This window comes from Rhipicephalus microplus, unplaced genomic scaffold, assembly GCF_043290135.1.
Source record: "Rhipicephalus microplus isolate Deutch F79 unplaced genomic scaffold, USDA_Rmic scaffold_18, whole genome shotgun sequence".
Classification (NCBI taxonomy): Eukaryota; Metazoa; Arthropoda; class Arachnida; order Ixodida; family Ixodidae; genus Rhipicephalus; species Rhipicephalus microplus.
Genome location: NW_027464591.1, coordinates 3,231,271 through 3,245,093, shown reverse-complemented (window position 1 = coordinate 3,245,093; position 13,823 = coordinate 3,231,271). Strand labels below are relative to the sequence as shown.

The 13,823-nt window shown below is 46.6% G+C and overlaps 1 protein-coding gene across 3 annotated transcripts in view; it reads right to left on the bottom strand.

The window, feature by feature from the left end:
- LOC142785089 (uncharacterized) overlaps positions 1-13,823 on the bottom strand; it is a 43,422-nt gene extending 29,599 nt beyond the window's left edge. For 2 of the 3 annotated variants that reach the window (XM_075883495.1, XM_075883496.1), the window contains exons 1-2: positions 4,416-5,742; positions 465-574 (exon numbers count right to left, since the gene is read on the bottom strand). In XM_075883495.1, the coding sequence (XP_075739610.1) occupies positions 465-574; positions 4,416-4,604 (299 nt within the window). In that variant the 5' untranslated portion in view covers positions 4,605-5,742. Of the gene's footprint in view, positions 1-464; positions 575-4,415; positions 5,743-8,955; positions 9,123-9,487 lie in introns of those variants that run through there. The other variant, XM_075883497.1, reaches the window with a different exon arrangement.

The following is a 13,823-nucleotide window of genomic DNA, read 5'->3' as shown; positions in this document are numbered from 1 at the left end:
AACTTGTTCTTTTCACTGTTGTGGTTAGCTCTTGAAACGGGTGTTAACTGTGGAAGATCCCAGCTCAACAAGTCTTTACTAGAGTCAGCCGGTTACATAAATAACCGTTCACTATTTTTAAGCACATGACGCGAATATAACTTCCCTTTTTGGCTACTGATACAAATGAACATGTTTAACTGCTTGAATTTGTCATGCATAGTTGAACAAACTAAATAAATATTTGTGTTTGGTAATGTTATCTGGCCTTTCATCAAATTGCAAAACTGCCTCGCATGCTTACATATGCATGTGTATTCCTCATCTGCATTCAGTTATTTTAAATGCAACATATTTTGCTTGGTGAAACAGTTTCAACATCAGTGTTAAGTTATTTAGATTATTAGGGAAAGGTTATGCTGGCGCGTCTCCAGCAGTAGCGTGCGTGCAGATGATGGCGTCACGTGGAAAGGGTCTACACTTACGGCTTCGACGTCAAAAGATCTCTTAAGGCTCCAACTTGCAAGATATTTTTTACGACGTACGTGGCGTCTTCACTTATGTAATCTTCCGCTCCTTTCATCACGGACAGGAACTGCAAAAGAAAAAGAAAGCGTATAATTTATGCGGTATTGTCTTAAACAACGAATACCTTACTGCTAGAAAACACTTTTCGGCTCGTTCTGCGAATCTTATGAAGCATCCGGGAGATGTGACGGGTGTTACAACAGTGCAATTAGCGTCGCCTATTACTATCAACCCGAAGCTTGGCGCATGCACAGTATGTTTGGAGACAATATTATAAAAGCCCCGCCGCGGTGGTCTAGTGGCTAAGGTACTCGGCTGCTGACCCGCAGGTCGCGGGTTCAAATCCCGGCTGCGGCGGCTGCATTTCCGATGGAGGCGGAAATGTCGTAGGCCCGTGTGCTCAGATTTGGGTGCACGTTAAAGAACCCCAGGTGGTCAAAATTTCCGGAGTCCTCCACTACGGCGTCTCTCATAATCATATGGTGGTTTTAGGACGTTAAACCCCACAAATCAACAATATTATAAAACACTCACGTAAACCACGTCATATGAGTGAACCTTCGTAGATGGCGTTCACGTATCACGTGATGTGGCCCATAGTAAGGAATTGGCGAAACTTTAAGCTTTGCCTTTAAAAGTTGAATGTGACAGCGATATCCTGTCCCTTGTGCAGAGCTACGTTCTGGTGTATACGTAGGCGTCAGTGGCGACACTATGTGACACGCGTTCATGTGTTACCGATTGCAGCACACGATTCACGGCTATAGAATGCACTCCACAGCAGCATCCCCTCCATAACATCCCCTTCAGCAGCATCCCCTCCATGACAGCCGAGGGCCTATGTAACGGTTATTCCTGTTTTCCTAGTCATACGAGCAATCTGTGTCTGGCATGCGCAAGTGCTGTTTGAAACGCGGTTCTTTCGCACCTGCATCCTGTAGCATGGGTGCGATGAGCAATCTCGGTAAAAAGAATTTTGGTTGATCTGTTGATCTCGAAGGCACTGCCGTCTAACAAAGCATCTCACCAAGTTAAAAAATTTCAAGAAAAATCTTCATTGCATACTACCACAATCGTTTGCGCTGAATTGTGTTGAGTATAGGGTTGTGAAAACGATGGCTAATATTGAATAACACCAAGTAATGCTGACTAAAGACGCCGGATGATTACTCATACAGGACTGTTGTAGGTTATGCGCTGTTGTAGCATCCAGCCCTGTCTTCGTACAACCACGGTGCAATGATTGAGTTATATTACCAGTTTCTGGATTCTGAGTTTCCCTCGCAATACTTACATAGACACCACAGTATGTATGTGACTACGTCCGCTGTGGAACGCGAAGCATTTTAAAGCCTGGTGATGGTTCTAAGAGGTCAGCTTGACGTGGATTTGAATAGCAGTCCTGCATTCTGTAAGAAGCCCTAGGAAGGCCACAGTCCGTGACATGGCGACAGCTCCGTGAATGTGGCTGAAAGTACTTATCAGAACTTCTCCTTTAGTCTAGCTGGTGACTCCTTATACCACAGGTCTTTTGAACAATTTGGCAAACTTAGAAAAACACGCTCACGTTCAACACAACACACACAAGGAGTTGTGTGGGGTGTTTTTCTTGAATAAATGCCTGTGTGAATGTGAGCCTGTTTTTCGGGACATTTCTTAGGTGCGCTAAGTACCGACAACATGAAATGTCTTTGTAGTTGGTACCGCAAACAACAATGAGCTTTTCCCTCGTTGCTTTTAAAAATTACATCATCTCCCCTTGGGGTACGTGATGTGGAGCATCGCAGTTGTGCAGCATGAGCAGTCCGTTTTCAGGGGTGAATCTCCTTAAGGCATAGGCTTGTCCACCGTAGTTGTCTGTCGTAGCCATCCTTAGTGCGTGAAGTGTTCTTTAGATGACGTTCGCATCGCTAGTACTCGAATTGATCCCTAAATGGCATGGAGGCGCGTGCTGCATTTTAGATGTTTTGATAAACAGACAGGCAGACAGGCAGGCATGCAGACAGGTGAAGAAAGCTTTTCGATTATCATTCACTTCCTAGATATGCGGTTCGACTGGCCAAAATTCACGAAGAATTCACGGGTTCCGTATGTATCTCTGGAGCTTCGGCCACTCATCATCATTCACTCCGTGGATATGCTGTAATTTTTTCAATCAAGAAACTCACTAGCAGATGCTGCCTGTATCGGCATTGCGAGACGCAGCGTGGAGGAATGCTTAGAAGAGAAGGGAGAGTGAGCGCATAGAGTTTCCTAAATATACACTAGAGGGAACTCTGGCGCTAGTGTCTATGGGAGCTGCAACGCACGGCGCTCGATCGAGCATGGGAATAATGGGTAGTACATGGATTCGTCTAATCTTCGCACTTCTGGCTCCGTGTGTGTTCGTGTAACTTAGAGCTGTTTTTTTTTCACGAAACCAAAATCAGCAAATGTTCAGCCGTTGGGCTTTACAACCTTATTCTTCTAGGCTTACCTTTTCTAAGCGAGTCACGAAGTTCCAAAGCGTTTCTTGTTTCTTTCGAAACGAAACCGAAACACAGCAATAAACGAAGCCACAAGTACAATGCACCGCCAGAAAGTACGAAAACTAGGCAAATGTGTGTACTACCCATCATTCCCATGATCGCTGAACGATCGCAGCGGCAGAGTTCCCTCTGGTTGATTTTAGGAAACTCTATCAGTGAGCGTAGGTTGACAGGCGCTCCCTGCGTCGGCATTGCGAGGCCGGAGAGGAAGAGCGTAGGAGAGAAGAGAGAGGCGAGGGGACGCACATGCGCAATGGGGGAGCGAGCGCTAGCGGATAGCGGAAGAGAAGTGGGGAAAGTAATGGGCAGCTGTTGGAGAGAGGGAAGGAGGAGAGTCGCGCATGCGTAGTGTTAGTGCGGACGCAGGACTCGTGACGTATCCACGAGCAAGAAATGCTCCACCTCTAGAATAATTATCGCCATATCTTTTGTTATAAACAGCCAGTTTATATGAGCGAGGACTGCTGAAAATCTTGGGATAGTGTATGCGGCAGACAGTGTGCCGTGTGTATCTTTACCGTTATCACGTTACACATTCTGCGATATTTCTTCACATTGCCTAAGTAATGATCTCACATTTTCATATGGTAAAAATATGGAGTTGTCGGTAGCCAAGTTTGAAATGGTGACCATGCTCAGTCGTTTAGATATTTAGTATACTCTGCCAATTTCCAGATATATGCGTGCACGAAACGTCCAACGATTCCACATATGTGCTATAGTCGCATTTCGACGAGATGACTGGCTTGTTCAGTTCCTAATTTTTTCACAAAATGCAACTCCGTGCTCTAGTGTCTCATAACCGTTCAAAGATGAGGTGGCTAGAGAAGAGAGATTAAGAATAGCTTGCATTCCAGTGATGCTAGTGTTGCGACTACAGTTAGATAAATTGAAACGAGCAGATGACTTTTGTATTGTCATGATACTTTGTACAGGTGCAGTGTTATGTGCATGCTACTCAAGCAAGGCGTATTTGAGGTTTGTGTAACCGCAGGTAGTACAATCGGAGAAATTTAGCGACTGCGGAGCGAGAGAAAAGTACCTATCAAGAAATCGCTGTGTTGTTTTCAAAGCCATTATATCTATAGACACGAAGGTAGTGATAAGAAGTTGAAGTTGGGCAGGAGATTCAGTTTTAGTCGGATGGGAAAATGGAAGTCACGCGTGTAGACGTGCATGTGTTTGCACGAACTAACATTTAGTTCGCCGCCCTACGAGTGGCACCATTTTGTCACGTTATATAGATCACTTTGAAAAAATGTTAAGTCGGAATCACGATTTCTGGTGGCAATTACGCAGTTGCCTGCAAAAAAAAAAACACGTACTGAGGTATACAAACAGCAGTTTCAGATTATTGCGAATGGTGAAGGATTTCCTTACCGGTATGAACATACGGATGTAAGCATGCGAGGCGACCCAGTGCAAGTTCATTTGCTGGCTAACATGCTGGTCGAGCCGTGACAACTGTAAGAGGAAAAGAGAGGCAAACAAATGCAGGGGACAGTCTTTACATGTGGAGACAGCTATGCTATTGGCCACGCTCAGCTTTCTTCTGCCCGAATCCTGCATAATTGGCGGCAAAAGTGAAACGTGGGTTTAGATAAGCTGGTAGGTAAAATACGATCGCGTAAATACACAAAGATAAAAGAGCACAGATACGTACGGTTGTCATTGTCTCCTTGTATTTCTTTACCGTTACGCACTCGTATTATAAGTTATCATGATTCACTAACTCGCCCAGTCCACCAAATTGATAATATACACAAAGCCAGAGTTTTTTAGGTGGAGCATAGGAAGTGAATTATATGGAGTCTCCTGAATGCGGCACAAAGGGCACTTTTGCGAGCGCATAACAGTGAAGCATTAATCATGCCAGGCGACAACGTCTATACGTACGGCGCATTATCTTTCATGCGTCTGGGGAGTGTGTTTCACTGGGGAGTGCAGCAGCACACGCACCGCCAGCCCGTCTCACTTATCCTCTCTCCTATTCTCTCTCGCTGAGGTGTGCAAGGTTTTAAATTTTACCGCTAAAGTCGAACTACTCGTTTAAATATACCCTTTTGTGGTCGCATTCATGCGAATCTTATTGCTAGCGTGCTGCCACACCATACGTCCTCGTATCGCCTGTCACAAGCACAACCTAGCTTTCAGAGATGAGCGCATGTCTCAACCATACGTAACCGTTATTCAGCATTACAACCGAATTTTACTCACAAGGTATGCGTCATGATCAGCCTTACAGGATCTGGAAGCAGCGTCAACATACGATGCCAAATTTATTCACGAGTATTGAGCTTCGACGATGAAATGCCTCACCTCGTCAAGCAACCAAGGCCTTTTCCACTGTCTTTGTGGCCGAGGTTTGAGGTTGAAACGAGTTGGTGATTCATAATTAAAATGATATGCAGTACAAACAATGAGGACGTGAAGGGAGGACACACATTGTTTATCTTCTTTTGAAATCCTGGACATATGCGCTGCGTGTAGACAGTGAAGCTGCCTCGAACGCCTGGTGACAGACCCCGTTTCGAGCACATTTTACCTTGCGAGGCCGTTCCTCAGGTCACCTGCTCGGATGACCAACTCCAGCTGGTGGACCGTACTCTTACGGGCCGTACACTCACGAAGATGTCGACTGAGGGGCTCCAGACAGTTCGCAGAAAAGCATTCAACGTTTGATCCATCTATCCTAGGAGTTCCACCGAGTTCTCTGCTTATGACAACATTTGCTTCCTACCCCCCCCCCCCCCCCCTTCTGTCTTTCTCGTTTTAAGTGCACACTGTGAAACAGGTAGCAGCGTTTTTCTATTGTTGTTATGTGAACAGAGCCAATGACAGCGCTAGACTGGCCACTGTTTGCACATTTCAGCGTTCTTGGTCTGAGGCAAATCGGCACATCGCACGCACGATATTGTGCACACATGCTATGCGACGTGAACACAGGGCACGGATCATATCAAATAGCTCTATTCAGCATCGGCACAATGATTGTGTTTGTGGTGGTAATCATTACCTGCAGCACCGGGAGACCAAGTGTCACTACCAACCACATGGCATACATATTGCCACGCGCTTATTCTGCCGGCGAGAAAGATTGATTGATTGATTTATTGATATGTGGGGTTTAACTTCCCAAAACCACTATATGATTATGAGAGACGCCGTAGTGGAGGGCTCCGGAATTTTAGACCACCTGGGGTTCTTTAACATGCACCCAAATCTGAGCACACGGGTCTACAACATTTCCGCCTCCATCAAAAATGCAGCCACCGCAGCCAGGATTCGAACCCGCGCCCTGCAGGTCAGCAGCCGAGTACCTTAGCCACTAGACCACCGCTGCGGGGCTGCCGGCAAGAAAGAGGCAGACGAAGACGCAGTGGTTCTCACGCAACTTTCTTTCTTTTGACTGCACTGTGCCGACCCCTTTCGGCAGTTGGACTGCGTGAACGTCATCTTTGTTTAGAACGCGACAATATAATCTTATAAAACCTGGACTACTCCGTAAGATAGCAAGGCTTTCAAGAAAGCCCGGAAGTTTTAGTGATAGAAGCTCTCGTTTGATAAACGTTTGTATTATGGCGGATAAAAGGAGTTCAAATTTAAAGAAGAGAGCCTCGAAGCGCATAATTTTGTTCTATCGTGCGTCGGACGCGACGCATGGAGAACCAATCGGCAAGCCGCCCGAAGCGCGGCCCGAAAGAGAAGTGACACAGCTGATACCCGGGCGGAAACTCTCTTTACTATTTAATGGACAATATGTACAATGGTGGTGCGCTACCTGGGGGCCGTTGAACCAGTTCTGAAACCGGTACCGAAACCCCGATGCCACATATTCCCACTTGGATTTAACAGCATACCAGGGTAACACGTAATACAATGCATAGGCAAGTGGGGCCGGTAGGAGGTTTCTCCTGTGCATTGTTGAACAATAAAAAATTCGCCGTGTGCGCGTTAACTAAAAGCCGAATTCTTCTACCTCTTAATCCCTATTAGCAGCCATTGGCATGTACATTGACCACTATCTGACAAATAAGGGTTGCTACGTTATACTCGCTGGGCGTAACCTTCTTGGTTTTAGAAAAGTTTAGCGAGCCTTGGGCTGCAGTATCATTAATACAGTGAGCTAGTATATACCATGAACTCGAGGTGGTTAAAGGTGGGAAGTAGACACGAAGCGCAAGCCGCAAGAAAGTGTGCGTGTGTCACCTCTCGTTTAGTCCTTGGAAACTCCGCGGGATGCTGGTGCTTCTACATGCGGAATATATGATGAAAAGATGCAAGATGTTGGTACTTCAGTGTTGACTAGATGGACAAACGGACACACAGACAGATGCATTGACAGACGCACGGATGGCTGCACGGACGGATGAACGCATGGACGGACGCAGGGGCGGATGCATGGATGAACGCAGGGACGGACGCACGAAGAGACGCCCGCATGGACGGGTGGATGGACACACGGTTGGTAACACAGACGGACGCATAGACGGACGGAAGCAAGAACGAATGGACGGACGGATGCTTTGCCCCACTCTCCATCATTCACCCCGTGGATATGCTGCCATTTGTTTGGAAATGAAGCTAATGTCGCTATTAATAGCCGGCAGCACAACAGAGGAGATTGAAGCGAGCAGCACGAGCAGCAGCTTCTGGCGTTCCAAAAAAATGGTAGCATATCCACGCAGTAAATGATGGATAGTGGGGCGAAGCATCCGTCAGTCCATTCGTTCTTGCTTCCGTCGATCCATGCGTGCGTCTGTGTGGCCACCCGTGCGTCCATCCGCCCGTACGTGCGTGCGTCTGTTCGTGCGTCCGCACGTTCATCTGTGCGTCCGTCCCTGCTTTCGTCCATGCATCAGCTCCTGCATCCGTCCATGCGTCCATCCGTCTGTGCAGCCATCCATGCGTCCGTCCATGCCTCTGTCTGTGTGTCCGTTCGTCCACCTATTCAACACTCCAAATACCACCGTCTAGCATATTTTCATTATATATTCCTCATATAGAAGCACTGCCATCGAGCGGACATTCCAAGGACTGGACGAGAGGAGGCACACGCACACTTTCTTATGGCTTGCGCTTCGCGTCTGGACCAATAACGTTCTAGTGACGTGGCTATCTCATTGAAGTGGGTTACTTGCCACGCGATCATACTGCCACGACGTCTTCTATGTCGCTATGTTGGAGCTATGTTGCGCGTCATTGACCGCACGTGCAAGCTATGAAAAGTGAAGACAGCCAGTTGTGCGAACAGATGTTTCCGTGCTACCCCGCGAGCAAGCGGAAAGAAAACCATAAACATCGTCTGAGAGGTGAAATTAGCAGCATATATAACATTTGCATGCTCATATTTGTGCCATTAGACGAATGCATGCCGAGTGTTCTCTTAGGAAATAAATAACGGCGTGAATAGCAGTGCATATAGAAAAGCTTAATCATACAGTTAAATTTTAACAAACGCTTCCAACCAAAAAATGATAATTGATTGCAAAAACAAGAATGCCAAAAACGATATGCACTAATCATTTCAACAAACAGTTGCATTTGAGTAATGCTAATTAGTAGGCGTATGTTAAGCTCTATAACAACAAGTTAATCCTACCCATTTCATTGCAGTAGTTAGGACAAGACGCTTCAGCTTTATAATTGGAACAGCTGAATTGACAAACGTTGGTAATTTCTGCAAAACTTTTACTTCGATAACCAAATATGTAGCTGTTTGTATTTCAGCGCAGTAGAATGCATAGAACGTTCTTATTTTCTAAAACAAATTATAATTTTAATCGATCAACCAATCAACCAACCAATCAATTAACCAATCATCCAATCAATCAATCAATCAATATGTGCCTGAAGCACACCAAGGTGTTTAGAAGACCACTTATGAAAAGAAAAGCAAGAAAAGTGAAAAGTGAACAACCTTAGCCAGCGCGAACGCGATGTCCGCCACAGCTTCGCAGAGGGTGTCGTTTCGTTCACCCAAATACGCCCACGCATTGAAAATTTGCAGGCCAGAGCCGAGAGTTGCTTTTTGCTGGCTTCCACTTGGACTGCCACGCGGCTCACGAAGATGTCCGGCTCTCACAACTGCGGAAAAGCATAGACGAACACGTAAAAAGTGAAGATAGTCGCATAGTGATTTTCAAGCCTGAAAACTTTTGGAATGGGAGTACAAATATTAGCTTGCACAGACAAGTTTTTTGCCACAAATATATACAACAAAGCTTTCGCAGGGGAAGACCAACAATGCAGACGTATTTAACTTGAAGAGACGCTTACAGCCAGAGTTTTCAAGGTATGCATAGGGGCACTTATAAAATCATTGTTGAGTTTCCCGCGCTCATCCCACAAGAAGAAGAAAACCTGCAGGCGAGCGAGCTCGGTCAAAGAAAAGACTAGAAGCCATCATTTTCTTTACGATCAGAGCTCAATACCACATGAGACAGACTCACCTGGGTTACGAGCCTACTCTAGGGAGCCATGGGAGAACCTCCTCGCTCGGCCAGGGCTGGAGGTCCAAAGAGGCCTCTCGGACCAGGCGGAGCGTGTCTCGAGGATCAATGGAGTCCTAGAATAGTGACCCACCTACTCGCTCTTTCCCCTTCTACCCCTGCTCCTGAATAACCAATAAAGTTTTTTCCACCACCACCGGGCGCTAATGCATGTATGTCTGAGTTCTCCAGTTCACGGTCGACTGTTCAGTTTGTCACATATTTTACAGCATTGTACATCTATGGCGCCCACATAACAAAAAAATGTTGATTATTTCCAGCATGCCTCATATTCTGCTTACACGCCACGCGCACCATATGACCCATTGGTAAACTAACAAATCTGCGGGTGGTGAACGAGGGGAAACAGTTGACCCAAATCAGTATGTAATAGAGAAAAAGTATTGTTGTTCCGTACGTCATCGGAATCGGTATAACACGAAAGTAAAACGTATCGTTACAGAGTACATTGATATTAGAGCACTAATACTATATATCTGTTGCTCTTTGACAGTTAAAGCCCTGTTTTTTGCAAATACATCCACGTTGGCACTTATAGTGATAGATCTGCATCCCGACAGCTAACGTCTATGAATAATGAGTGATTAATGATTAAACATGCACTTTTGGTCTCGGATGCCTGCGGTAGCTGTAGTAGTTACTCAGCGAAAGCAGAACCAAAGAGAGAGGTGTGACAGCCAAAAGAGCACGACTGGTTGTTCGCAAAACTTGGGATAAGGTCACCTACTGGTGGTATTGAACGTCACTGCTCGATTACACTGAAACGCTACGCAGGTTGTCTTCGGTGTTGACCAGCCACGATTTTTTATATTTTTTTTTCGTGGCAAGCGTAAGCGGGGAACGTGGAGTTACATCCGGGTGAAGCAGGTGCGTTGCTCTATGCGTTGCAGTACTATTTTGGCTATGTATGGAGGCTATGAGTGACTCCGACGCTTTGGGTAAGGTGGCCACCTGGCAGTGTATTAAAAGCATTGAAACAATTCACTACTCCTATTGAAAACGCGCCAAATACGGTGGAGACGTAGAAACGACGTGTTAAAGGAAGTAGTCGTGGATTCCACGGTCATGATGCATTATTACACTTTACCAATAGTACTGTGAGAGGGCAGTGGTAGATATAAAGGGCGCATCTATAAAGCGTACAAAGCATGCCATTGAGGTGCAGTGGATAGCATGACCGGCAGCTCTTGTCGCTGACCAAGAGGTCGTAGGTTCGACACCAACTGACGGAACGTTTTCTGTCTTATGACCGTGTGCGCAATATTTTGGACGTGATTTCTCTGACGAAAGTACTTCACTGAAATCTTTGTGGACACCAGCATAAAACACTTTCGTGTTTACGTTTTACGTTCTAGGAGCACAATACGCATCCGAGGCATGCTGTAGTGGTGTACTCCGGGTTAATTTTGACCCTCTGGTCAAAACGATTTAAAAAATGCACACGGGCACTCATTCCACCCAACCTTCACTGAAATCATGTGGCTGTAGCAGGGAATCGAACTCGCATGGTCTTGTTTAGCAGGGCAGCACCTTAACTGCGATACCACAGCGGCGTTAGCGGCATATAGCATAGATCGCATGAGTGATTGCCGCAAGATGACCACATTCTGTAATACCAAGTGGCTCGATCATAGATCTTACGAGTGCATTAATAGCGTGCCCGAAGAGGCCAACTAGAATTGCTTATGATAATAGGGAGTTGTAGAATAGCGCACCGCGAGCGCTTGCGGTGCGGTCGCTGCCGCCACTGCGCATGCATCGTAACGCAAGTCGGCGTTCGCGTTCGCGGACCGCACGCAAAAAAATCCGATATTGCGTGCGGTGATGGCGGCCCGCATGTGGCCCGCAAGCGCTGGCTTCGAGGCTACGGTGTCGCTGCGATCGTGCGTTGCAGTTCGCAGCAGGACAAACGCTATGCTAAAACTCGTATGGCGCCCACTACGCCCACAGCGCTTGCAAACGGTATTCTAAAACTCCCTAATGTTTCTTGCGTGCGTACACGCAAGCCTTGTTGCGTGTGAGCTCTATTGTCTACGCTTACGCACACCGTAATTATACGGTAGCTGCTATGCCACAATAATCTGCCCACCCTTACATTAGCTTTCTCTGTGATCTGGCTTTGTTCCTAACCACCTACACCAATAAAAAGCTGTCCATTAAGAATAATTCCTGAAATTCAGTTGAGTAATATGTCGTGACAAATCTTAGCACGCGAGTTTCCGGATTTAAACAAATTTCTCTCACAAATGCAATACAAGCTCTGAATATTGTTACAGATAAGCCCTTGGTATGTTACAGTGATTTTTGCAGATCAGCAAAGATGGTGGATATGACGAAAAGGACACAAAAAAACGAAAGAGATGCCTCACTTGATTCTTCTGTGTGCCCATATGCACTATAAGTTTACGCATATATATGTTAAAATTTAAAAATCGTGGACAACAAGCTGACCCTCAGTATTGGGAACGCTTGCATCCGCTCATCAATGGAAGTCATTTTCACGGACGATGTACTGGAGAACAACTATCCGGCTGAACCACACAATTAGAATGGGCTGTTGCATCTACCTTCGGAGCTCCTTCTTGAAGCTTTAGCTTCAGCTGAAGGATTTGCTCCACTTTCTTAGCTGCTTTTTTGTTCACCTCTCACTCAGCCGCACGTTCATCCCCTTGCCCCGCCACGGTGGTCTAGTGGCTAAGGTACTCGGCTGCTGACTCGCAGGTCGCGGGATCAAATCCCGGCTGTGGCGGCTGCATTTCCGATGGAGGTGGAAATGTTGTAGGCCCGTGTACTCAGATTTGGGCGCACGTTAAAAAACCCCAGGTGGTCAAAATTTCCGGAGCCCTCCACTACGGCGTCTCTCAAAATTAAATAGTGGTTTTGGGACGTTAAACCCCACAAATCAATCAACGTTCATCCCCTTGCCTCACTTGTTCCGCCTCAACCCACTTACGCAATTCTGCGCTAGAGAAAACTAGCTGCAACCCAAGAGCCGTTATCTTATCGAAGAAAATGCGCCCACTGCGATGGCGCTAGCCTGTCCGGCAAGCCGCAATTTCCGGGCAATACGGGCCGAGCCGAGATGGTGCGATTGTTTCCGTGGGTGGCGCCACTTGACGGTGAGTACATGCGGGGCCGTGAGGAAAAAGCCTTTTTCACTCGGCCTGGGAGGGGGGTGAGCACAAAAGACTGCCGCGCAACCAGGTATAACCGAAGGAAAGATACGGCGGTCACCTTTCGGTTCACAGGTATACGCTGTCGAGACCTTAGCCGTAAAGCAAGAACTCCACCTTATCATTCATTGTTCACGCCCAACCTCCTTCTATTTCTCTTCTCTGCTCCTTTTTATCGCCGCGTGTCAGCAATCATGATCAACATAAGCCTAAGGTCACGAGAACGTAGGTTTTAGTTTACTTAACCATGGGCTAAGCTGTGGGCCGCGATACTTATGAAGCAGTGCAGAAAAGACGCAGTCGTTCTCAGGGTACCTATGACCGATATAGGCACGGGTTGTTGGCCAGAGTGAGAACTTCCGTAAATAATGTCCGCAAGCCATATTATGAGTATCAGAAATGCCGGAGTGGAGGGTTACGGAAATTTAGACGACATGGTGTTGTCTAACGGTGCACATAAATATAAATACAAGGGCATCAACATTTCCAGCCGGGTGAACTTTAGTCGCTCATTTCCTAGGTATGGTGATTGCGCAGTGTGTTACATTGGCATACTATTATTGCATATTTTGGCTAGTGGGCTAAACATCTTAAAAGCGCAAATAAATGCCTCTCTGGTATGCTCCACAATTCACTGTGTCCTTTGTTCCTAGAGCGCAAGAGGGACTACAACGTGCGATGCATTTTATTGCGTTTTTTGGCTCTTTAGAATGGCCGCTATAGCTTGTTAGTGTTCGTTGCGCAGTGCACTAGACACTCAATGCCTACGCTGATATACGACAGAGTGGTGCTGAGGCTATAAGTCGCCGGCAGGTTCAGTGCGCTAGCAGTGATATAGCGAGGATAAGAACCGAACGCATACTTTAAAACGTGAAAATGAGCTCGAAGGAGTATGCCCAAGGCGAAGACGCCCACCGCTATTAACTTCGGCGTTGCGTTCCAAGGATTCGAGACGAGCTCCACGGAGAGAATGGACGCGTTGTCCAGATTGTACAGCAGGGTACCAGCCGCATGTAATACGTCACTCGCGGTGACGGAAGCGGCTTTGCTGACGTTGAGTCCGAGGGAAGCTAAGGCGCTCCTCAGATCGCTATCCGTCACGA